The following is a 25,097-nucleotide window of genomic DNA, read 5'->3' as shown; positions in this document are numbered from 1 at the left end:
GTCTACTACGTTTCTAAAAGGCAAGGTGCTCCTGGTTTGACAGTGGATGCTGCAGGGATGTAGAGCTGATGGAAATTTTTATGATTTGCCAAAATATGAGAGGAACTGAGCGAGGACATCAGAACTGGGATGCTCCTGTCTTCTGTCTTCAGTAATGCCTTTGCTTCAGGTGCATCTTCTGTATGCTATGCTGTTTCTAAACACTAAAAATAAGAAGTCAGCAAGGTGAGTTGGCTGATCAGGTGCATTTCTCTTTTGGAAGAGATGGTCCTGGTCATGAAAATTCTGTTCCTCACCTGCCTGTGGCCGATAGCAGTACTACACAGTTCTCAAACTCAGCATCACCATCTTCATCATCGGCAACAATTCTCATTCTTAAGAAGGCACAGCAGGTAAGCAATATACTCTCTCTGTCTGTGTTTATCTGATAGACTTCATGCTGTCAGCAATGTTTTTGATACACCCTTTTTGTTCACTGTCCTGATTTGCCGGTTTCTGAATTTACAGTATGCATAGTATTGATGGGGTGTTCCCAAAACAGAAATGGTGAACTATTAATTATTTTTTCATAACCAGACATTTCATATTGTGATTTCATGAATGCTTCATATATATGCAGGTCTGTTCACACTTACACCCACACACAGCTCTTTTAACTTGTGTGATACCAGAATACTATACCTCTCACTCCCATTACAAGGTGTAGAAATGCCTTCCAAAGTTCTATCCCAATGTTATAAAGTGGCTTCTGTTACCTGAACAGCAGAGTAGCTACACTATCAAGATACAAAAGACATTTTTATGGTGAGGTGGATTGTACCATATTTGTAGTGATGGCACAGTGTCTTCCCTTTCTGGAACACACTTGTGCTTTTAAACGTTGAAGATTGTGTCCATTCCTTATTTTTCCAATCAAGTAGCTGGTTTAAAATGAATAATGATACAAAGGTTTTTTACATGTAAGTTTCTGTGCAAAGTGTTAGTGCTTTTTCCCACAAACGCAGTATCACATCTGCCATGTGAGGCCTCTGAATGTGTTTCCAGATTAATCTAATAGTATGTAAACAGACCAATGACTGCCAGTGATAATCCAAGCAAAATCTCTCCTTGTTGGGAGGCAGGAGAAATTGTAATAAGTGGCTCTATTTAAGGAAGAAGAAGGGATACAACTGTTACATTTTTCCCCTGTACTTGAGCCCCATTAAAATGGGCAGGAGAGAACTCACAGTTTATTCATATGTGTATCCTTACTCGTTTCAAACCAGCTACTTGGTTGGAAAAACTATCACATAGTGAGGAAAAGTAACATAATCAGACTCATCTGATATATTTAAGCTGTTTTTAAAGTTACATGCTTTGTAGCTGGTATACAGCTGTTTATCTTCTATATCTCTTCTTATGTGATAATCCAGCAGTGACATATCTCTGAATCCCTACATGTCTTGATAAAATCACGTTTAAGCAATGTAAGGCAACAGAACATATCCCAGTGACACGTGGAGGTGTGGGAGATGCTCTGTTGCTCAGTACTTCTGCATTTCAGCTCAAGGTCGTAAGTTCAAGTTCAGTCTAAGCCAAAAGCTCATTAAAAGAACAGCTATTTAGCAGACTGTTTCAAACTTGCTCACAGTTTTGAAATGAGTACTAGTGCACAATTATTTGTAATAATAAAACAAAATAAACAGGACTGACTAGCCCTAATATCAAAATAAGGTCTAATCTGGTGCTTTTCTAGTCTCAGGAAGCAGTTAAGACTCAAATGGAAACAGAATAAAATATCTTCTTATTGCTGTAGTGGTAAGGAAGGTCTATTTTAAGCTCAGCTGACACACTTCTGTCAGTGGTAAAAGGGAAACATATGCTACTGTTGTTTGCATTTATCCTGTTCTGCAGTAGCTGAGAGGAGTTGCTCCATCACTGGCTTAAAAATTCACAAAACAGGAGAAAAGCCTGGTGGTAGGAGACAACTTATTTTGTGGCATCCTGCTGGCCATCCTTTGCTGAGCTCTTGCCACAGGACAGCAGTAACAATGCTACCACAGTGTCCTCTCCATCGTCACAGATCTTTACTAATACCTACAAATGGATTCATACGGCAGTCCTGTAGACAGGCAGGACCACATTCTCAGCTGATGCTGACTGCTCTAGCAGTTCTCTTTGCACAAGGCAATGCTGTGGCCTTTCCATGTCTTCCCAGGCCTTAGTGATTTGGAACTGGGAAGAAGACTGCAGAATCTGAGCCACAGAAGATCCCAAAGCTTAACAGCTGCAAATCAGCTTTTCTGTGGAAAGGATCCAAATATGTTTAATTTCTCTTTGTTTGATTCTCTGGTTTTGTTTCAAAGGCAGCATTATCCTCCAGACCCTCCAGGGTCTGACTTTCCACCAGTTTCTCTTTCTTTCTGGGGAGAAACCTTTCAGGCAGCACTCAGGTTATTAGGGACGCAGCTGACAGATGGCCTTGGTTAAATGGGTGGCCTTTTAAAAAGAATCCCATGTGAAAATGTTACTTAACCTACAAGTTCCACTGTTTTAAGAGAGTAACCCAATTCTCTCTCCAAAGCTATTTGTCTGCATTCTCGTGTAAAGAAGATTTTAAAGCATTAACCAAAAGTACATGAGAAAGAGATTATTCTCATGGTCCATTTCCTAGAGCAAAGAACAAAACATTTGACTGTCAAAATGTTAGGCTTTTTGACAGCACATGTTGCTGATGTCACTGAACACTTGGAAATGCATTTTTATGAGGGAGAGAACCGTGTTTACATTTTTTTGAGTTTTTTAAAATTTTAATGTTTACATTTATCTGAGTTTCAAAATTTGATAAATATGTTAAAAGTTCCAGAGATCACGCTGCTGTGTAACTCCACAGACTCTCCTGGGAATAAGACTTCTGTAACTTCTACTTTTTGTATACCTTTCAATTGGTAGTAGCTAGAGATCTCAGGGACGTAGCACTGGAAATAAGTTTATGGCCATTAAATCTAGGGTCCTTCATGGTATTCTTTTCATAAAAGCATCATTCATAGTATTTTTTTCATAAAGATACTGAATTTTGAATGTGATGAGAATTTTTTTCCCCGCTACCTCCATACTGCAGCAACAAAGTGTGGTATCTTGGATACTAAATTAGTGTAACTGAAAACAAAAATCTCTCCTAACTATCCTTCCTGAGACGTGAGTTTCAGGTTTTTCAAAATCTGTCATGATGAAGATGGTGCTGGAAATGTCTGTATATTTTCCTGAATACCCAGAGGTGCTCCAGCCTTCCTCCAGTCTCCTACCAAGGACTCATCTTACCATTTGTTACTCACAGCATTAAAACATGAAGGATCTTGCCAGAGGTCCATGTACTATAGTGACTTGTTTCCAAGGCTTGTAAGCACAAGTTTGTAAGAATAAAAACAGGGCAAACATATTTCCCCCTAATACACTCCCCATTTCTAGTCACTAGATTTTCCTCAGAGGCTTCCTGTGTTGGATGAAATTTATGCAGATTTCGTGGTCTTTATTGGATATTTTTCCCCTGAACTTGTCACCAGTTTCTCATTGAACCAGTGTAAACTTTTGATAACTTAGTAAGTTAAAGACAACCAGGTGGGATACTAACCACATCACTCCCATGAATGCCACTGGTTATGGAACTACACTGATGGTTTTATGTGGTTAAATGCTTTAATGAAAAATGATCCAACTACCCATGAGCAGCCCTTTGATCTTTCTCAATATTAGTTACTCAAGGTTAGGTAGGAGCAGCTAAATATGTCTTTAAAAGCCTGCTACATATTTGCCCATTGTTAAAGAATTGGGAAATAGTTTCTTTGGCTTTGTAGGCAGTGACTAACTCCTCTTTGAGAGCTCTGTCAGATACCAAGGCGTCCACCATGGGTCCTTGTAACAGTATTGGGTAGTGGAATGTCCAAAAGAGTGTATCTCACTTTTTTCATCCAAAGAACTAGTGCTTCCATTAACTTCCTATATAAGTACCAGCAGGGGTGTCTTCCCTGTGTGATCTGAAACGCTTCAAGTGCTTTTTATGACCTCTGCTGGAATTTAATTAGAGATTACCATGTCATTTGCATAATGTAAAATGTTGCTTGGAATATAGCTGTGTAAAGCAGAGCTGTTAGAACTGGAAGCAGTAGTTTCTTGAGCATGTGCTTCACTGAGACTGACAAACTCCTATTTATCATTGCCCAGATCTCTGGCAATACCAAGCCATGTGTCAGAGCTCCCTTTATTGCTACTACCCTAGGCAGGTAACGAGAGATTTCCTTTCCTTAGGTGCCTGGGGGGGCTTTTCCTCTCAAACACCACACCCTGACACAGTGTGCAGAACTGATGACTGCATTTAGACTCCTAGATGATGGTGCACTGGCCAAAGCTGTGTGATAAAAAGGTGCCAGGATAAAAAGACCAGTGTGCCAGGCCACCAAAATATAATCTGTGTCTTTACTGTGCTTCTGTGAGAAGGAAAATTATATCTTGACTGAGCTTGTGAAGCTTTTCTGAGACCCAGGCTACTTAGATCTGTCTCTTCTGATTTTTAATGGAATTGGTGCCACAGGAAGGAGCACTCAAGAAAACATCTGCTGATGATTTCACAATGCTGTGGTGCTGATCAATAGTTAGATATATGTCTAGGATTTCTTGGGAGTAAAGAAATAACATACATGTGATTCCCTTTGAGTCATCAGTTAAATAACTTTAATGCTGCAGTGAGGACAATTTAATACTGTAACTCTTAGCCAAGGAGCAACATCTGGAGTCCAGATGCTGATGTTAAAGTAGTTTCTGCTGGAGAACACTTCTTAGCCTTGGGTAGGGGAAGCAGTCAGAAAATGTAAAGCAGAAGTGTATTACTTTTAAATTCTTTTAGAAAATTTTATGGATTTTTTCTAAGTTTTGGTACCTTTACATATGCAATGTTGCCAGTGTCCATGAAATTAATTCCGAGTACCATGAGTATGTGTCTCTGCGTGTAAGTCTATTTTCCTTCACAATAAAAAATATGTTTTCTGCCAATGGAAGGTACTGAAGAAAAGATGTAGCGTGATTATAATGAAAGTGCCATTTTGACCCCTGCAAGGTCTTGCCTAGCTTGAACAACCACTTTTCATAGCAGCTAGAAACAATTAGAGGCACTCCACCATTTGTAGACAGAACATCAGCTTGAGGAGGCTGCTCAAGTAAGTGGGCACAAAAGATCCTTTTCATAGAGGCAGCATTTCTGTTTATTTTGTCCTCATCTAGGAAAACAGAAGGAATATCAAAATCCCACAACATCTCTGCTCAATGGCTCATTAAGAAATAAAAATTCCTGGTAGCTTATGTTTTGCCTCTCGCGACTAGTGAAAGTCTTCTTCAGTTACCTCCTGGTTCTGGTAAGAAGTTGTGATAGATGTGTTGTATTTTGAGCCTGCTCCTTCCAGTGAAATCATCCGGGCATCAAACAGCTATTTTCCTTCGCACATCTAATGACAAATAACCTAAAGCTTCCAAACTGTATTAGCTGTGCCATGGCATTCTAAACATAATTCACCATTTTCTCTTATACTGGTTCCCAAGCAGCAGAATTTCCTCACATACCTATTGCAGTGCATTGCAGGTGTGCAGTTCTACTGCCCATTCTACTCTGATACGGGCTTGCTCTGCGGTGATTTTAATTCTCTGAAGCCTGGGGCTTCATTTTAGCATCCTCATAATTTTCACACTGAGGAAACTAAAGCCTGTATTTGAATAAGTGCTCTGATTGCCCTGATAATTTGGTTCAGACAATTGTTTCCCTTATCATACCAGATTTAAGTGTCCAGGATTCTTGGGTCCCTGCCTCTGAATGTCAGGCAGAAAAAAAAAATGAAGTTTCTTATTTTTTTTTTAAACATAGCAAACGAGAAATTAAACTGAGGAAACTTGACAGCACCAAAATACGGCCACTTAAATCTGAGCAGCTTCTTCGCATAGAGGACCATGACTTTGCACTGAGACCTGGATTTGGAGGTAAGCAGCACGTGCCTGCACTGAGTTGGTTAATTGTTTATCCTTTCCCTGGAAGTTTACTTAAACTCTGTCCAGCAGTGTCACTGAAAATTCAATTACAGACTAAATTGCACCTCACCTCTTTCATTGTGCTCCAGGAAATAAAGAGAGAAGAAATCCATATATACTTGAAGGCAAGGGAGTTTTTTGTGTTTAGCACATCAATAGAAACTGTTCAAATTGTCTCCTTTTCAGAACTAATTTTAAAAAATACTATTACAATAAGATTCTTTGAGAACAGTGATTAAGGTATCCCTGTAAACTGCATAGTCTAGTAGCAATTAGCAAATTACTTAGTCATTGAATTTGTTTTGAGAGATTGAAATGAGCCATCAATTCCTAAATCTGTTTGCTCTATATAAAATTAAAAAGCTACCCACAGGCCTTCAGTTTATTACCATGTCGTTTCTGTGGGTTCGGGCCCTGCGATGATTATTTCTTCATTTAACTAAATTGCATGTGGATAAAGGGAGTGAGTATTCAATAGGATGTTCACAGTTTGCATTCCATTTTGACTCTCCTTCATGAAAGGTAAAATGAGAAAGCTGCCCCACTAATAAGCTTTGTCTGATCCTTTGTGTCACCAGTTCTGAGTTCATGATTCATGAAAACAGGCTGAACTGCTGTGGATTGTGAAGCCCAAACACAATATATGAGGACCAATAATCAGCTGTGTAAGCAAACATAAATCTGGCAGGCTAGCTGAAGTCTGTGGAGCTATTCTTGTTGACACCAGCTGCTGAAACCTGGGGCCTGGCAAGCATGCCAGGAGGGAGACTTGGGGTAAGAAGAACCTCTCTGGATGCACTGGGAAAAAGTGAAAGGGTTTCTTGTTCCTCTAGAAATTCTGTATTGTCAGAGAGCAAAAATCTTGCCTGATTTTGAACAATAGCTGAGATCCGTCTGTTTCTTGACGACAAAAGTTAGGATTATCTCTTGCCTAATACCTGTCTAGTCTAATATCTGTCAGTCTGGACATCTTGTTACCACCTGCTTTGCCACACAAGGGATTTAAATTTTTGAGAGGGTCATTTGAGAAAAGAAGTTAGGGTTAGGGAAAGCAAACAACAGTTTGGGAGGTACTTTGTCACTGAGCAGCCCAGAAAGCAACACTTCTGATGTACATAAAAGCACCTTTCAGAATATACCCTGTGTTCTGGCAGTTATAATTGTAATTTTCCACAGGCAGTGAGGACTTTTTCACACCTAGCCAATCTGTACCAGGCTTTTTCCCCTGTTCTTTATTTTCAGATGACTACTCATAGAGCCCATTCAATTCCTATTGAAGCCAGCTGTAGTTTTTCCACTGACTTCATTGCACAGGCTTCTCAATAATCACATTGCCATGGGTATGATTTCAGCTGTACTCCTATCTTTCAGAAATAGCTTTCATCAGAAGAGTGCATCAGCTTTGCTTCTCTTCTGTCATCCACATGCCGTTGTGGCATGGGAGGCACTTTTTTTCAGTCACATCCAATAGATCACACATTTCCAAATTTTCAGAACTCTCTTAATATCTGCAATACTTAGTGAATCTCTCCAAGACTAAAACATAGATCCATGAACATTTTTACAGCACACAGTGAAAAATTTCTCAGCAAAATGAATGTCGATCCTCAATTTATCCTCTGCTATTCCTATCTTCCCATTGATTTCAGTGGTGCTGCAGTAGTAAAGAATGGTTTGTTTTTCACAAGAGGCAAGTTAATAAGGCAGCAGCAGAGAGTTAGTATGCAAATGTGACCTCATCAGAGGATAAAACTTACCAACTGAAATATGAATATGAATAACAGACCCGGAATTATTGTATGACAGAGTATGGGTTTCTCTGAAGAACACTGATGATTAAGTGTGCAGCAGAAGGAAACTTAACTAGAAGAGAAGATGAAATTAGAGATACCATTGCTGCAGTAATTGCCAGGGCAATCATAACGTAGCCCTAAACTGCATAAAGGCTTGTAATGCTGTGGCTTTATGTTTTTAAAGCAGGTGAATTTTTGGGTTTGTTTTTATCAAATCTAATGAAGCATTTCAGTACTGTTATTCATGAAGGGCTTCTGTCTGTCACATGCCACAGTGCGTGGTTTATTCAGCCCAGCACAATGCATCAATTCACAATACCGATGGGAGAAAAAAGAACCAGATCAAAGCAGCTGGGAGAAAACCAAGTATTTTAAAATTATACTTTAAAAGAAGGACATTTTTTTTACCTCTTCTATACCCCATTGTGATGTTCTGGAAATGTAAGGGAGTTGGAATGACAAATTTTGTTTATCTAGCTCCACTGTGCCCCTTTCCTTGAGAAGGTCAATCATCCTTTGCACCAGTTTGGGAGAAAAAACAGCTGGAAAATTCATGCTGTTTTGTACCTGTTGGAGATCCCTCAGTTCAGGGAACTCCTAAATCTAGATCTGTCTTGTTTGATTTCGTTTAGCCCCACACATGCAAAGTAAAGGAGGCAGACTACAGGATTCAAAGGTTTTAGTATTTGTAATAAAATAACAAAGGAAAAACAGAGACAGCACATGCTGATTTTGATTTGTAAACTGAACAAACATGCACAGGAAAAAACTTGGGGGAAACGAATGTAGAATGTTGAATACTGATGCTACCAGCTGCAGTGTTACTGGAAATAATTGTGACTTTGCTCGCATGACTGGTTGCTGTCTCATGAAAGTATGTCATTGCTCTGTGGGGGTAACAGATCCCTTTTATGACCAAATGGACACAACTCTGCTGTCATTTCTGTGAGTGTATTTTGGCATTGTTCTGTTGATTGCAATGCCATTCCAGCTACACAATGAGCATTCGACTCTCTGACTGTTGATTTTAAAATTTAGTCCTGATATTGTCTATTTATTAACAGATTAGAGATCAAAGTCTGAGAAGCATGCTGTGTCAAGATGAAGCAAAACCAGCAAGCTGCTAGCAAGCTGTTTCTAAATTTTTGCTATAGAAATGTTGCTTTGTCTGCAGTTCATTACACAGTGAGGTTGAGTGAAATGAATTAATAATTCAGTACACCTAAACATTCTTTAAAAACCCAAAATTTACATTGTTAGATTGAACTCATTCCCTAAGATGGACTCTGGGGTTGTTGTTTGAGGGGGGGTGGGGTAGGGGGTGGGCTTTTTCCTTTCCTAGATTTCTTTTTTTTTTGCTTTGTTGTTGCTTTGTATCTAATGTCAGGGTCCTCTTTTGCTTGGAAGTCTCCAATAGATGGACCCTCGCTGATGTAAACAAATGAGGACCAGCATAATGATTTCAGCAATTCCACTAGACATTGGCCTAGGAGCACAAATGTTTCTTTTGCTCAAACAGCTTTACCAACTGCATCAGTGAACATTTAATTGAATTATGTTTAGTCCTTGCTGCTTCCAGAAGCAGTGAGAAAGCAGTGATGGGTATGTGAGGTGTCCTGCAATGGTATAATAAGGCTGGCTGTCTGCATAGACCTTACCAAAGGAAACAAAAGACTGTCAGCAGACTCGGGGTCAGACCTTTTCATGACTTATATATCTTTGTCCTACTATGGCCTAAAATACTTCCACTGATTTTTTTTCAGTAGCCTGATAAACTGATAATCTGTGAGAAGGTGCCTTAAGTTTGGACTGGAGAACAAGTAAGAAATTGGATTGTGTTGCCAGCACTTCTTGGAATGGTCATCCTATGTTTTAAACTCAGAGAGAAAGGGTGAGCACAGGTGAATATCAGACTATGAACAGAGACTTGTAGCAGCTCACATCTGAGGGCCATGATGCAGGTTGCCTTAGCAGCCAAAACTGTGTTTGTTGAGAGAGGTGTTAAAGCCAATGTACTTTCTTTTCTACTATACATCTATTTATCTATATCCTGTTGTTTTCCGAACTATTTTATTTCAAAATACTGTCAGAAGTCCTTGTTGTGAGCTCTTGGTTTTCTGAGTTCTTTCTCAACTTAGTAAAAATTAACATTGCCATTAAAAAAAATCAGACTATCATCTAGAGGAGGTCATGCTTTTATTCCTCTGTGCCTTGTTTTTCCTGACAGTAAAACCCTTCCACGCACTCTCTGAACTATTTTGCAATCTAAAGATTATGGAACCACATGATCATTGTCACTGCATACATGCAAGTTCTCACTGTGTGTATATATATATATTTTGAAGTATGACAACTTTATTTTTCTTTTACATTGTGTTTTAAGGACCTGCCATTTCCTATGCTAACAGTGTGTTAGTTCAAGAAGTTTTAAAATTGGTTATCTCTGCTTTGTCAACCAATATAGAGGATAATAACATTAGCAAGTATTAGAAATTATGGAAAATAATTTAGTAGCATTTAGCTGGTCAAGAGGTAACAGTCTTTCTAGAAAATTTGCATCCCAATCTGCGATCAAGCATAATCTTAATTTCAAATTTTCAGAGTGTAAGAAATCCCATTAGCTCACTCCCCCTTATGCTTCCTCCCTCCTCAAGCTAAATTAGTAACACTTAAATTCATCTGAAGGTAAAAGGGGGGAAAAAGGAAAGAAAATAGGACCCAATGAATGTTCAAAAGTTGCTGCAATTCTCTTAAACAACTCAGTGGCAGCTCTTTGCCATTGAGTTGTTTTCTGCACCACAGCCCTCCCTGAAAGGTCAGAAATATCTTCACACTGTGGTGGAGAAGACTCACTGATGAAAGTGAAATGGATTTTTCTTGTGTGTTCCTGGAGGGACTAGCTGGGGTCCAGAACAGGAGGGAAATATTTTGGTAATTTGTAAGACCTCTAATAGGCTCCTTCTCCTGGATTTTTTTCCTCTTACATTGCTAATTTTTCCATTCCAAGAGTTGGCTACTGCTAATACTAATCAACCTTCACTGCTCATATAAATAAGAAAGAAACAAAGTAGTTATGAGAAGAAAATATCCATTGCCAGTAATTCTTCTGTTTCAGTCATTGCCAGAGGAAAGTAAATACATCCACATAACCACTTCCCTGAGGCTTGTTTACATTTCTATCTGGTTTTCTTCCTCTACAGACCCCCAAGCCTTTTTTAGAAGAAAGTTCTCCCATAGACCTTAATCCTTCCCTGGTCTGTGTCTCCTGCTGGGAGCTTTCTGTAGACCCAGCTTTTTACCAGCAGAGACTGTTACAAAGCCAACTGGGGTACACTGGCTGGTTTTTCTAAATTCAGTATTAATCTTACGGAATTTCAGGTGCAATCTGCTGTGTGTTCAAAGGTCTAACTATTACAAAAATACTATAGAATTCACTAAACCAGTCATTATTACTGGTAGAAATGGATCCTAAAATGCTAAAAGGATATCCTTTTTACGTAATACCCCTTCTAAAAAGGGTATTATAGAATTTGCCTGCCGTACTAGCTATTAAAAAAATTCCATGCTCATCAAGGAATTCTTCTGCTGTGTTTAAACCTTTAAAGTAAAAGACTGGAAATGGCTTGTGTGAAGATAAACCCATCTGAAAACAATTCTGTTTTTTTTTCTGCTGAGGAGTAATTATCTTGAAAATCTGTGGAGCCTCCATTGTGAAAATCACTAATCCCTCTAAAATAATGATTCGTAGCAATGCTCCAGAAGCAAGTGAAGCTGCTCAATTTAATAACAAAATCCTCTCTGCCATCCTCAGTTTTGTCAGACTGGGAAATAAAAAACACAGCTTTGCTCTGGTTACTTTTTTTTCAAAGTATATTTGATGTTGTTGCCTGATGGTCAGGCAGAGATTGAAATTCTCAATATACTAGGGAGAAATCTGTGGTGCAAACACAGAGGTAGACAAATCACTTCACTATTCTGGCTGGTTTAGGATCTTTTCCAATGCTTATTGAAATACTCTTTTTAAAAAACATCCAATTGTGATAAAACAAATCCAAGTGAGTTCTCAGCAACCTGTTCCCGTTAGTTAATTATTACTGTTTCTAGTGAAGTTGTTTTTTAATCACAGAAAGAAATGTTCCCAGAAAACTACAAAGCTCAGAAGGCCTAGACCAGTGTAAGAACAATATGTATCTTACAGGGGTGGTGGTGTTAGTGACAACAGTATAAAAATGCTTCAGGTTAGAAAAGTGAACAGCACACTGAAGTGACCAGGGTTGCATATACGTGCAGTCTTTAGTGTCTTTATAATCCACTTACATTTGTTGCCAAAGTAGAGTCAGAATAGGAAGAAAATATTTGCAGTTGCTATTACCTGTCAATAATAGGTCAGGGCTGGGGTTAGGGGATGTGGTTTAATAATTGTCTGTGTTGAATGCTAGACTGAACAGTATTTTCTCATTAAGCAGCATGAACATGCTCTTTGGCCTTTCCCCAGAGAGAGAACAGGGATCTCTTTTCAGAAGTCTGTTTCACAGTTCTAGCAGGAACAAATTTCATTGAAACAGTTCCCTTTTTATTTAATTCAATTTAGAACCATCCACTGTATTTCTCCTCGCCATAGCTTTTGATCTCTTTTATATTACTCTGTGTCCCCACTGACTTGGTTTTATAACAGTTCCCAACTTAGGGCAAGGTGTCCTTTCAAAGAATCAAGTGCCTCTGTGTGTATTTATGTGTAACTGGTGCTTCAGTTTGTGTGTGTGTGTAACCAACATAATCATAAGCTGCCACTAATTTCTAGTTCTGTGGTCAGTTCCTTCATATCTCTCCAGACAAGGTGAACTATTGAATGAAATTGTGGCTACAAGGGAATAGTGCTTGTTGGGGTAGGAAATGGTCTGTAATTTTTCCAAATCCCAAAAAAGTACTAGGACAGTCATCATCACATTTTGAGCAGCTGTCACTAGGAAAAACCTTTTCCTCACTACACAAGATATGTTTACTTAGATAGCCAGTCATTCTGTTCTGTCATATGATTTGTGGGTAGCTCCTTGCCTGTTTGAAGAATATTGATGGTTGACATTTAACTTTATTTGCTTTAGACTTGCCCTTGACTCAGAAACAGGTAACACTGTTTTTACGTAGAGAGCTGCTCCCCTCTCCTCCCCTTCCACCCACAGAATTCCACATAAACAGGACTAAACCCACTGTTTTTAACATGCTAGCCATGTAAATCATCCCCCAAGGTTTTAGTAACAGTACTGATCACGCTCCTGGTCTGCAGCGTTGCCCCTGTACAGCTGCCCTGCTCCCTGAGCCACCCTGTCTTGTGTACAGCTCGCTCAGGTGTCAGCTCTGCCATGTAGGCTTGTCCTGTTCCATCGTCCAAATGAGGGGCTTGATAGGCAACACCTCATCTTTCTGTGGTGTTTGCATTTAAATGATGGGTGAATACCATTTGTGAATGATGTTCACACTACGTATTAATCCCACAGTGACTTCTGCTTAGGCTAAACCCATCTGTAGTTTACCAGATAGTTTAGATTTCAGTGGAATACTGAGATTACTTCACTCAGATTACAATCAGGCATTTTGTACAGTTCTTGGTACACGTTGATATTTAGCATAAGTAAATTATTTGTGTGGTGTGGTCAAAACAAGGACAAGAAGTGGTCAAGATGGTTTAGGAAAGACATAAAAATTTGTATTGGTTTGTGTGAAGAAGCCTGGCTGGATATATAACTCGATACTCTCCTGCGTCAACCTCAAGGGCAGATTGCTGCTGTCTTTATTCTCCAAAAGCAGCAGCATTTTCCCAAGTGCTGTCTATAGTGTTTTACTAATAACCTAATTGACTGAACTTTGCTGTCTGGAGTCCTGAATTTTGTTTTGAGCTTTGGTTGACAGACTGAGCAATGAATTCCTCTCAGAGGGAGATGTGATTTCTGAGCCAGACAGCACAGCTCTTGTCAGTGCTGAAACATGCTCCTGTGTGCCCTGCTAACTCTGAACACATTTTACTGTGCTTTCCCATGCACAATGCATCTTCATCTGTTCTGTGCAGGGTCAAACCCTCCATTAAAAAATACAAGTCAAATCAAGAGATTACAGAGGCAGATTTAAAAATACCTCAAAAATAGTTCAAGATCTCTACTGGTAAGAACTGGAGGCAGCTGCGTAATCTTTGAGGGCTGCTATTTTAAGAGTAATTCCAAAAAGAGACACAGTATTGTGGCTGGTTATCAGGAGAGTGATATTTCTGGACTATTTTGGCTTGACACTGATAAAAGTGAAAGACAAGAAAAAGGCAAAGACAAGTTAAAAAAGCTGTTGCTATCTCCTGCTGTTGAGATTTCCTGGTACTCATGTTTTGTACCAGGTTATTTTAAATGTGTACTTTAAAAATATTTTAACTGACTATTTTTAACAAATTTAATTGGAATCCTGTGTACAATAATTACCTGATTTTCATTACAAACATAGAATATTCTTCAGGGGGTTGATATACACATATGTGCATACATCTCTATCCTCTCCCTCCTCCGTATGGAAGGGACTGGAGAATTACTTTAGTGGAATGACTTGCTGGAAATTACACAGGTACATAATGCATCTAGAACTAGATCCTTCTTTCTAGGTATTGTACAACAAAGAAACTGAGAAGAATTTTATATTTTGCTGTAATATTTATTTGATTTTCAGTCACTATTGTAAAAATGCAAATATGATTTTATAATTAGTTTATTCAGATCCCTTTGGGTTATAAACTCACAGCCTTTTTCAGTGGCGTGCAGTAGTGGGGTAGTATATAAAATAAAGTCCCCTAGTGCAGTTTGGTATGTATTGTATTTGATAATAAATGATGTACTCAGCAATACACAACACTGTCACAGAGCATGCTTAGTATGTGTACAGCTTTTCCTTTATGAGGTAGTGAGCAAGCAATCCTTTTTCACAAATATCTATGCTAATCTTTAAATAGTTAAGTAACTAAAGGTAATTAGGAGGTGTAATAGGTATTTTCTTTATAAGTGTGGGAATAACTGGTAAGTAAGCTTTGCAATCTTTGATGTATTTGATATATTTACTCAGCTTTTCCCCGTGACAGTTCTAAATAGCGCTCCAAGCAGTTCATTAGCTTTGGCACCACAGGAAGCTGCCACTGCTGTCCAGACTGCAATGCCAATAACAACCAGGCTGGCTGCAAAAAGATCACTGAAGATTTTGTACTTATTTTTCCAGGTTTTTAGCATTGGGTTTTACTTTGTTGCTACAGACTTTCTTATTCAGTGTACTAAGGTGGACAGACCATAGTAAATGTTGGGATGGGGTACTCTCTGTATGTTGTTAACACACAGTCTTCCCTTTAAAAATATGGATTTATGCTCCTCATCACTCTTTCATTCTGTTACATTGAAGGGTCACCAATACCTGTGGGCATTGATGTGCAGGTAGAAAGCATTGACAGCATATCTGAAGTTGACATGGTAAGTTGGTTAGTAGAGCTGGAATAATATTGTGCAATATTTGTACAAAATGTACAGACTAATGGATTTTACAAACTGACCTAATGCTCATGAAGAACTCTAATCCCTTTGTAAAGGAACTACAGCCCATTCTGGGAAAAGTTTGTGAAGATTTCCAAAGGAAACCCCCTTCCATTTGCCTTTGGTTGGGTTTAATATTTTTTTGTTGTTTGTGAAGATTTCCAAAGGAAACCCCCTTCCATTTGCCTTTGGTTGGGTTTAATATTTCTTTATCACTTCACTGATGGCCCAATCCAGCCCACCACTGAACTCTGTAAAAGTTTTATCTAAGTATAAATGAACCTCAGACTCAGACACCAGTGACAAGGCCAACAGCCAGTATCTCAGAGGTAGTTCTAATATATATTTGAACTCACTGAGTGGCATTTGGTTCCTCTCATTGAGGATCCTCCAGATGATGTCCAGAGAAGAAATGATCCTTTGCATGACTTGATTACTTTGTACTGTTTTCTATTGTATGTGACTAAAACAAGCATTGTCTTCTTTTATTTTTAATTAAACAAAGGACTTCACAATGACTTTATATCTCAGACATTACTGGAAGGATGAGAGACTTTCATTTCGTAGTAACAGAAACAAAAGTATGACTTTTGATGGAAGACTGATAAAAAAGATCTGGGTACCTGATGTATTTTTTGTACACTCTAAAAGATCTTTCATCCATGATACAACTGTGGAAAACATCATGCTCCGAGTATACCCTGATGGCAATGTACTCTTCAGTCTACGGTAAGAACAATACCTTTTTATAAGAGAATATATGACTGCAACCAGGATTTTATTGAAGCAAAGGAACAACAATCTAGATTCGTTGCTAAAATAGTCTTTCTTTTTTTTTTTTTTCAATCAACATTTGCTTGTTGTTCCCTCGAGTCCTTATTCAATAGCTAAAAGACAGAAACAGCATCCATAGTTGGAAGTCTTATGCATGATTTTAAAGATGTACCACTTTTACAATCTCATTTCAAGCCAGTAAAATCTTGTACTTGTAAAAATTCAGCTACAGTGTTATTACCGATCACAGGTTTTCACAGATCACTTATATAGCCAGTATATCCCTTATCACTTAAATCCCTGTAGGATTCAGTTTAGGGAAAACTGAAAAATCAAACTAAAACATCAAATTACATGCAAGCTGTGACAAGAATGGGAAATTTGGCAGTACTTACCACATTTAAATTGCTGCCTCTAGCCTTATTTTTTGTTTATTGGTTAAAATGTCGAGGCACATTTACCTTCTAAACATTTGTGAAAAAGCAGGTGGAATGCAAAATTCCTTTGCCTAGATTTCCTCAAGCTTTTTAGAATATAAGGGATTTCCGTGGTGTTGAAGAAGAGAGTAGGCTTCCAGAAATTGCAGCTTATCTTTTTTTTTGCAATTAAATGTTATAACCACTCTAGCTGAGAAATTAGCAGTTGGAATGATATCTGCTCTAATCTGTAATAGTATCTACTTCAGTCTACGAGAAATCCAGTCAAGAAATGTGAACCCTCCTTGTTAATCTTCATAAGTGTAACCCTTCAAAGCGAAACACGTGAAAGGCTAGTGAAGGATCAGGCCAGAAAAGGGTTTAAAAATTGAAGGTAATGTACTTAATAAGAAAGACTGTTCATGTTTTAAAAATATGGTTCTCTCACTGATTTAGTTTTATCTCACTGTCTTAAAGCAATTCTAGAAGTGTCTAAAAAAAAAAAAAGTATAAAAACTCAACCACTAGGATTCTAAACAGCCTGTTGCTTGGGGATCTCACAAAGGTGTCTGCACAACCCTGAGAAAGTATGAAATTTTTTGTTCAATTTCTGTTTTTCTCTTTCTTTCTGCAGAATAACGGTTTCTGCTATGTGTTTCATGGATTTCAGTAGATTTCCTCTGGACACTCAGAACTGTTCTTTAGAACTGGAGAGCTGTAAGTTTAATTCATACCTGTTCATCACATGTGGACTCTTACCAGCACTCCATCTTGTTAATAATACCTTTTTCACTTATTTTAATGTGTGACCTGAACCCTTCAACCTGTGCATATTAAACTGTGGCCATTTTGGGATCTTTCCAGAGCTCAGTGAGCTTTTGGAAGGTAGAAAAACCATAAATGCACCCTGCTTTGTTTTGACCGGGTTGATATCCCAAGGCCTAAAGTCTAACAATGTTTCCTCTGTCAATTTTTTTTTTTCCTGAGAAAAACGTGCAAGTTAAAAGTAAAATAAGATGTCAATATTTGACATCATGGCAAAATGAAAGTGAGTGCTGGTGTTACTGTGAAACGTCTGCTTTCTCACCCCTGACTCAGTTGTCTGTAGTAAGCTGAAGAGCTGGACAACAAGAGGTAATGTTGTTTTGCAGAGCCTTTTGATATCTCAAAATTTATTGTTATTTGGATTATGAGTAAAACTGGGATGATGGTTGGTTGTTCAGTCTTGGAAAAGAGAACAGATTCCCAATGTTGAGGCAGTCTGCTCAGTATGGCATCTCCAGAGCCTTGATCCTATGTGCCTTGTGACCCTGAGCACATCCATGTGCCCCATCTGTCAGGCAAGCTGCTGGCAGGGCGCAGGACTGGGCTCCACTTGGAGCTACATGGAATATTGTCTTTGCAAATTTTTCCATGTCAACCAACTGGCAAATTGATGTGAAAAAAGTTTCTTTGGGGTTTTCCCTATTTGTTTCTGTGGTCTCTTATCTGTAAGAAAAGAAAACAGAAGCATTACTCCAGCAGAAGAGGTGATTTAGTTTTTACTTTCTCATAGATGCATACAATGAAGATGATCTGATGTTATACTGGAAACATGGAAACAAGTCTCTGAGCACAGATGAGCACATCTCCCTCTCCCAGTTTTTCATCGAAGAATTCAGTGCTTCCAGTGGACTAGCTTTTTACAGCAGTACTGGTATAGTAAACCCCTGTCGTTAAAAGAGAGAAGCACAGGACACAATCATGCAGAATGTCCTTCACATTTAAATTCATTGCTAATATATGACTGTTACTGCTGAGACATCTCAGTTCAGATGAGGTCTGTCAGTCACACCGGTCTGTTGGCCTAGGCCCTCAGTTCTCTTTACATTACCAATGTAACACTTTATTGATATTAGAAGAAGAGGCCATAATAATACATCTGACTAAAAGACCCTGAAGAAAAAGCACAACAACTAAATATATGCTGTTGTGAGCTCTTGCAAAATTGTGGTGCTTCTCTGAAAGCCACCAGAATATTGGGTTTATTGGAATCTTTGCGTCCTGCTTCTATAGAAAAACTTGAAAATTGCAAACCCTAAAGGGTCAAGTACTAGAAAGCAAACAAGAGGAACCCCATTGTGTTTTATTGTCTAAAATATCCTCATTTTTGGAGCTGTAAAATGTCATTAAAAGTCTACTGACTATAAGATTTCTACATGAGAGCATTTATAACCTATTGAGGTCTAATTCATGGTTTGCTTAATATTCCATGCTTATACATAAAGTTGCAGAAAAAAATCCCTTTATGTCAGTGCTACTTTGTTTAAATACAGATATCTGCCTTAGACAGGTTTTTATTTCTCCCTATAGATCTTGAACTATACTTTCTGGCAAACTGCACAAGGCTTTAGGAGTTTATTACTGTCTTGATTTCATGCAAAGTGGATTTTATTTTCTTTGTACATGCAATTAGAAGTTTTGAAATACTTCTCTACATAAGTAGTCTAACCATATGTTTTTAACCAGATAAAACAGCATGCTTGCTACTGTACTTTCCAGTCTTAGTCAATTCATTTCAGTGTTGATATTGCCTTTTATATCAAGGCAGATTAATAAAATAGACATTATTTAATATAATATGATGAAATGCATAATGCTTTGGGAAAAAAAACATTTAAGACATACAGGGAAGCTGCAAATAGATTTATTTTCTGTATTTTATGTACAGGATATCTTTTTGCATTTAAAAAAGAGCCATTCTTTATCATGGCTGATATTGAATGCAGAAATTCCAGTTTAAATTATGATGCAGCCTAAGCAGTGAGGAATTCACAGCTTGATCAGGTTCTTCAGCCTTGTCTCTTGCTCGTGTATGAGCTAAGAACAGAGCTCCAGCTTTCAAGAGCCACTGTCACATGAGAAGAGGGCGTGTGTTGAGTGATACTTTACTATCCTAATTATGCCTTGCCAAGAGCTACATCAAATTTGTCCTTGTTGCAAGACAGAGACTGGGATGTTTTCCATGAAACTGCTATCACTGTGTGTTGAAACTGGGTTTTGGGAACTCAGCTGGCTTCTTTCTGCCTTGCTATTCTCATTAAAAAACCCACTAATGCAAACAAATACGTCCTTGTGCACAACAGTGCAACCTCGTACCACCCCTGTACCCAAGGCCTTTGCAGCACCTTCACAGCACCTTTGGCTCTGCGAAGTGTAACTGCTTAACGCTTCCATGCAGATATTATGATGGTGAATTTACTCAGCAGAGTAAAGGTGAAAGGAAAGATTTATTCTTTAAGTTGCAGGGACCACTGGAAAGTACCTGAATAATGTGTGTACCGTATCTGTTAATTAGAACACTGCTCTTTGTAAACATAGACTTCTCTTTGGCTTTGAGCTTTTGTTTCAGTCAGGAGGTTTCACTTTCTCTTGTACTTTTATTTTGTTTCTTGTTGGAAGGAAATTATTACACACAGACCTTCACCCCCTGAAGAAAGTAATAGTGGGGAACAGTCAGCACAACTGTAATGGGAGCCATCTCCCTCTGAAGAGTCTTGGGCAAAAAAATGGACAAAAGTGCTGCTCACAAAGCAGCCTTATGCATTTTAGGTTCTGCAGATCCTTTCCTGTGACTCTCAGTGAACTACATGCACATAACATCTAGGCTTTTAGAGTTCCCTGGCCTCCAAAGGAGGAACAATTTCAACCCATTTTTGAGACAATCATTTTTAAAACCAAAAACTTTTTCCACAGCTGAAAACACATGGAGCATGTTTAATATTAGAGGGGGTTATTATTGAGATATTCTTTTTTATAAAGTCGCTCTTTGTGATGGCATGACTGCTCCAACACAGGCTCCTTGATGTCTCTGGACTAGACAGGCAGATGCTGCACAGCCAGTCACTTTTGTCTTCTTTTCACTTCGCTATAACCTGATTTCCCTCCCATGGCAGGAGGTGTATGTAGCACACATGCTTTGTTGTACAGAGAGAGCATGCCCCAGAATTCACTAGATGGCACCCGTTCCTCTAAAGTCAACGCTGAGCAGGCAAACCTGTCTGACCTTAGCAGAAGAACTGCTGCTTGGTGCTGGGTCTTTGTAGCGTGAGGGGAGACAGGCTCCTTTTTTTGGGAGGCAGGGTGTTGGCTTCACTGTCCTAGCTGGACTGGACAATTATATTCTGTCTGTATCCTCCCGGCCATTTCACTTGAAGTCTATTTACTTTTTTTCTATTTCCTAACCTCAGTATTTTATTTATGCAGTTCTGATGCTTCACTCCCAAGGCAGCAGTATTTTAATGAGGTGTGATGGACGGTTTGTAAAGCACTATATAAAACCAACGGGGTAGCAATAGCTCTTAGGCATTTACTGTTCCTGATGTGGATACACTGGTCCTACTGGAAGGAGGAGGCCAGTGAACAGAGCTCACAAATAACACAGCTTCTCTTCTCTTCTCTTCTCTTCTCTTCTCTTCTCTTCTCTCCTCTCTTCTCCTCTCTTCTCCTCTCTTCTTCTCTTCTCTTCTCTTCTCTCCTCTCTTCTCCTCTCTTCTCCTCTCTTCTCCCCCAACCCGTTCCTCTCTCTTTTTTCAATAGGTTGGTACAATCGACTTTTTATAAACTTTGCACTCCGGAGACATATTTTCTTTTTTGTGCTACAATCCTATTTCCCAGCCATGCTGATGGTGATGCTGTCTTGGGTTTCATTTTGGATTGACAGAAGAGCCGTCCCTGCCAGGGTATCACTAGGTAAGCCTCTAATGTGTACTCTTTTGGGAAGTGCAGAATGGAGAGGAAAGAAGTTATGAAGTTACCTGAGCTTTATATTTACACAAGAAATGAGCAAAGTATATCAGGTAATTGCCTGAACAACACTATTATTGCCACTGTTGTCACTACCACAAACTCCTTTAGTCAACCTCTATATTTGGAAATAGGATGTTTGTTCAGACTGGCTTTGCTATATTAGAAAACAGCTCATGCACCACAGAAGGAAAAAGGGATAATTCTGCAGATTTCCCAAAGATTGGGTTGGTTTTTCCCTCCTCTCTTCTCAATAAAGTAACAGGTAGTCAGATCCCTCCCCAAATCCATGGTTCTTGAGAGATACTTAATAGGCATAGCATAATCTAAAAGCTTTGCAGCTCTGCTTTCTCTCTAGAAACATTTGATATCTTCCTACCAACTTGGAACCAGTTTCCTGACTTGTCGTATGTAGCAAAGCCTTTGTTAGGCACCTTGAAAATGTTTGCTTTGGTGCCTTGACTGTGCAAGGCACACAGGCTTCTGAGGAAGCCAAAAAGTAAGTTGGGCATCTTTCTGCTCTCACAGATTTAGTTCTGAACACCACAGCTCAGGAGAAAAAGACTAATTACAGTAGGTTTTTTATAACATTATTGTTTTTCTCAATGTTGAATCAGTTGATAACACTTCAAGACTGCCTTTGTTGGGAATTTAATGCTGATGGCCTTGGAATTAGTGCATTTTTTAAAAGATTAGCATCTCTGTGAAGATCTGATGGAAATTTGTGAAGATATCTAATGTAACCATAATGCATCTGGCTCCTGCAACTGTCTAAGAATTAGTAAAGAAGCTCCTGTTCTTTCTTCCCATTGATGCTAGTCCCAGAAGCCAACTGTATGTTGACAAATTTCTTAGACAAGTGAAAATTTGAGGTTCTTTGTTTAAGAAACAAGCTTACATGTACTGAGGGAGCCCTCAGTTTTTATCTAAAGCTATATCAATCTAGAAAAAATAAGACTGTAGCTACCTCAGATCCCTTTCTATTGGCACAGTCTAAAGCTATTAATACACGAGATATAAATCTATTTAAGTCTAATTATGATACCTCTCACCTCCTTTTATTAATTAATCTACCAATTAATTTTATTTATAAGAAATATAACTTCATCTTTAAAAATAAAGTTTTAATTCTCAGTAGGTCATTTGTAATGTTGTCAGGATAGTTTTGCTGATCACGTTCTTTAATTTATATATAGATTTCTGCAGAAGGTTGTGCATCAGGAGTTCTATGAATAACACACATTTCATTAGCATAAGCCTACATAATTTATAGGCAATGTTAACAACAAAGTTTAAAAAGCTTAGCTCCCTGGCCTAGAGTATACATATTTTAAATAAACTGATTTCCTCTTTTATGGTGGATTTCAAACTTCACCCTTCCACCTAAGGAACTTGTAGAGAGGAGGAAAGAAAACTCGAGTATGTTCCAGTGCAGCTGAACTAGCGTAAAACTGGAGAAAGGCTGTACGGAGACCCAGCTGAAAGGCCAGGCTATCAGCCAGTGCTGTCTCACAGGAGTTACTGGGATGTCTTCACTTCCAATGCTACATTAGTTTATTTAAAAGTAGGGCCCAGGTTGTTTGTTGGGTGTTGGTGGGATTTTTTTTCTGAGATAGAGCAAACCAAAATGAGTTGAATAGCTGCACATGTGAGGAGAGATTGAAAGGATGAGGGTGAAATTCTGGACACACTGAAGTAAACATAGTTCTTTGTTTCAATGGATATAGCATTTTTATGCTAGAGTGTTTTTGGAGAGCCATGGCATTACAAGAGAGACATACAAGCTGATATATGTTCTCAAGAAGTACAACTTGAGAAGGGGTTGGGAGGGAAATTGGTTATTCTTTAGTGATTTTCCAGGACAAGAAAGTATGTAGTGGAGACCCTGGCTCTGGGAAGTGAGAGAAGACCACAAACCAGCTGTCACTTCTCTATAGCAGCGCCTAAAGCTGTTGTAGAAATGTGTTCCTTATGCTGCTAAATCACCAGTGTTGTGTCCCTGCGGTTCGAACTTGGTGTGGCAGAGCTCTAACTGCACACACTGAGCAGAGAGATGATTTACTGATTTCAGTATTGTATGTGATAGGTCCTTCATGGTTCACTCCACTTTTCAGAGCCTGTGCAATGAAGTTAAAGGCAGCGTCAATTATATGCCCTCACCAAGCTGTGCTGTCCAAGCAATGGTGATGAGCTAAACAGAACCAGCTGGACACTATTATGATAACCCCCCCTTTTCCTTTGGCAGGTATAACTACAGTGCTCACAATGTCAACCATCATGACAGGAGTAAGTGCCTCAATGCCTCAAGTGTCTTACATAAAGGCTGTGGATGTGTATTTATGGATTAGCTTCCTTTTTGTCTTCCTGTCTGTCATCGAATATGCAGCAGTGAACTATCTCACCACAATCGAAGAGAGAAAGCAACTCAAAAAAAAGGGCAAGGTACAATCCTCTGTGTTTTGTTGCCTTCAGAAAGCATCACAGAAGCCACAGAGTAATCGTGATACACCAGTGTGATATCAGCACAGCAACCATCTCTGTGACTCCACTCTTGTATCTCACTTTACTCTGCTGAAGGGAGGAAATGTATCATCCTCTCTGAGATCTTGAGGTCTGTGCTTTCTCTCCCTTTTCTAGTGGCAGAGGTTAGGGAGTGCATCTCCTGAATTTTTTTTTCCTTTAGAGGAAGGTAGCCTTCATTCTGTTCTCAGATACCTATTGATCAAGGTATTTTTCTTCTCTCTGAAATATACCCCAGAATGCACCCATGTAATATTCCCTCCTGTTTCCTGTGAAGCAGAATCTATTTCTCCTTCTCCTGCTTCACCATTTGCAATTAGGAAGATGGGTTTAATGATGCCTTTTTGTCCCAAGAGCAGATGAATGACAAGGTCATTTTTAGAAAAGTGTGCCTGAAGCAGAAATGTTCACAAGTTAAGCTTTCTATGAAGCACTCACTTAAAACCTTTGCTTCAAGACTATCTCCCCCTGTAAACTCATTTGTTGGTATATTGTAAGGGGAAAACCACAAAAAGGGTGCACGTTGATCACATGATTTGATAATACTATCAAAAAACTAATGGAAATGTTTGGAGTCATTTCCCACAACTCCAGTGATGGAGACCTACAGGGGAGGCAGAGCCTGATTTCTCTATTTCAGAAGCTGGGGCACAGGCACGTGTTGCCAGCCAGAAGCTGGCAATAATCAGACCAGTGTCTTTTATCACATATAACCCTTCCTTGCTCCTGCCCTGCCCAAGGGGGCAGGCCCCACAGTGCCAACACTGTGAGGTAGCCCTGTTCCCCCTACGCTCTCCACATGGGGAACAACACTGAAGAGAAATGGTTTTTTTTTAATTTTCTGTTTTATTTATTTATAATTTATTAAAATGGCTCCTGCTAGACACAGAATAACTCTTCTTTGTTGCCAGGCTTTAGGAAGGTACAGTATGGATGCAGTGCAAGCAATGGCTTTTGACGGCTGCTTTCACGACACGGATGTGGACATGGACCTGACTGCTTTCTCAGACCGCTGTGAGGTGAATGAGACTCGGGCACGCGCAGCCAGCGTCTGTAACGTGGACACAACTCACGTAAAGAGGAAGAGATCTCTGAAGGGAAACGTGGGCAGGATTATTTTACAGAACAATCACGTTATTGACACATATTCCAGGATTATATTTCCCAGTGTGTATATTGTGTTCAACTTTTTTTACTGGGGTGTGTACATATGA

At 39.0% G+C, this 25,097-nt stretch overlaps 1 protein-coding gene across 1 annotated transcript; it reads left to right on the top strand.

Annotated features, from left to right (window-relative positions):
- Positions 1–264: 264 nt before the first annotated feature.
- GABRR3 (gamma-aminobutyric acid type A receptor subunit rho3) lies at positions 265–25,097 on the top strand. Its single transcript, XM_010173601.1, has 9 exons — positions 265–392; positions 5,888–6,000; positions 15,261–15,328; positions 15,894–16,117; positions 17,213–17,295; positions 18,134–18,274; positions 21,157–21,309; positions 23,609–23,805; positions 24,795–25,097. The coding sequence occupies exons 1-9, from the start codon at positions 265–267 to the stop codon at positions 25,095–25,097; spliced, it is 1,410 nt and encodes a 469-aa protein (XP_010171903.1).

The sequence above is a fragment of the Antrostomus carolinensis genome, unplaced genomic scaffold (assembly GCF_000700745.2).
Source record: "Antrostomus carolinensis isolate BGI_N321 unplaced genomic scaffold, ASM70074v2 scaffold25028, whole genome shotgun sequence".
Classification (NCBI taxonomy): Eukaryota; Metazoa; Chordata; class Aves; order Caprimulgiformes; family Caprimulgidae; genus Antrostomus; species Antrostomus carolinensis.
The sequence above is the reverse complement of the archived record's forward strand: the minus strand, read 5'-3'. Positions and strand labels throughout refer to the sequence as shown.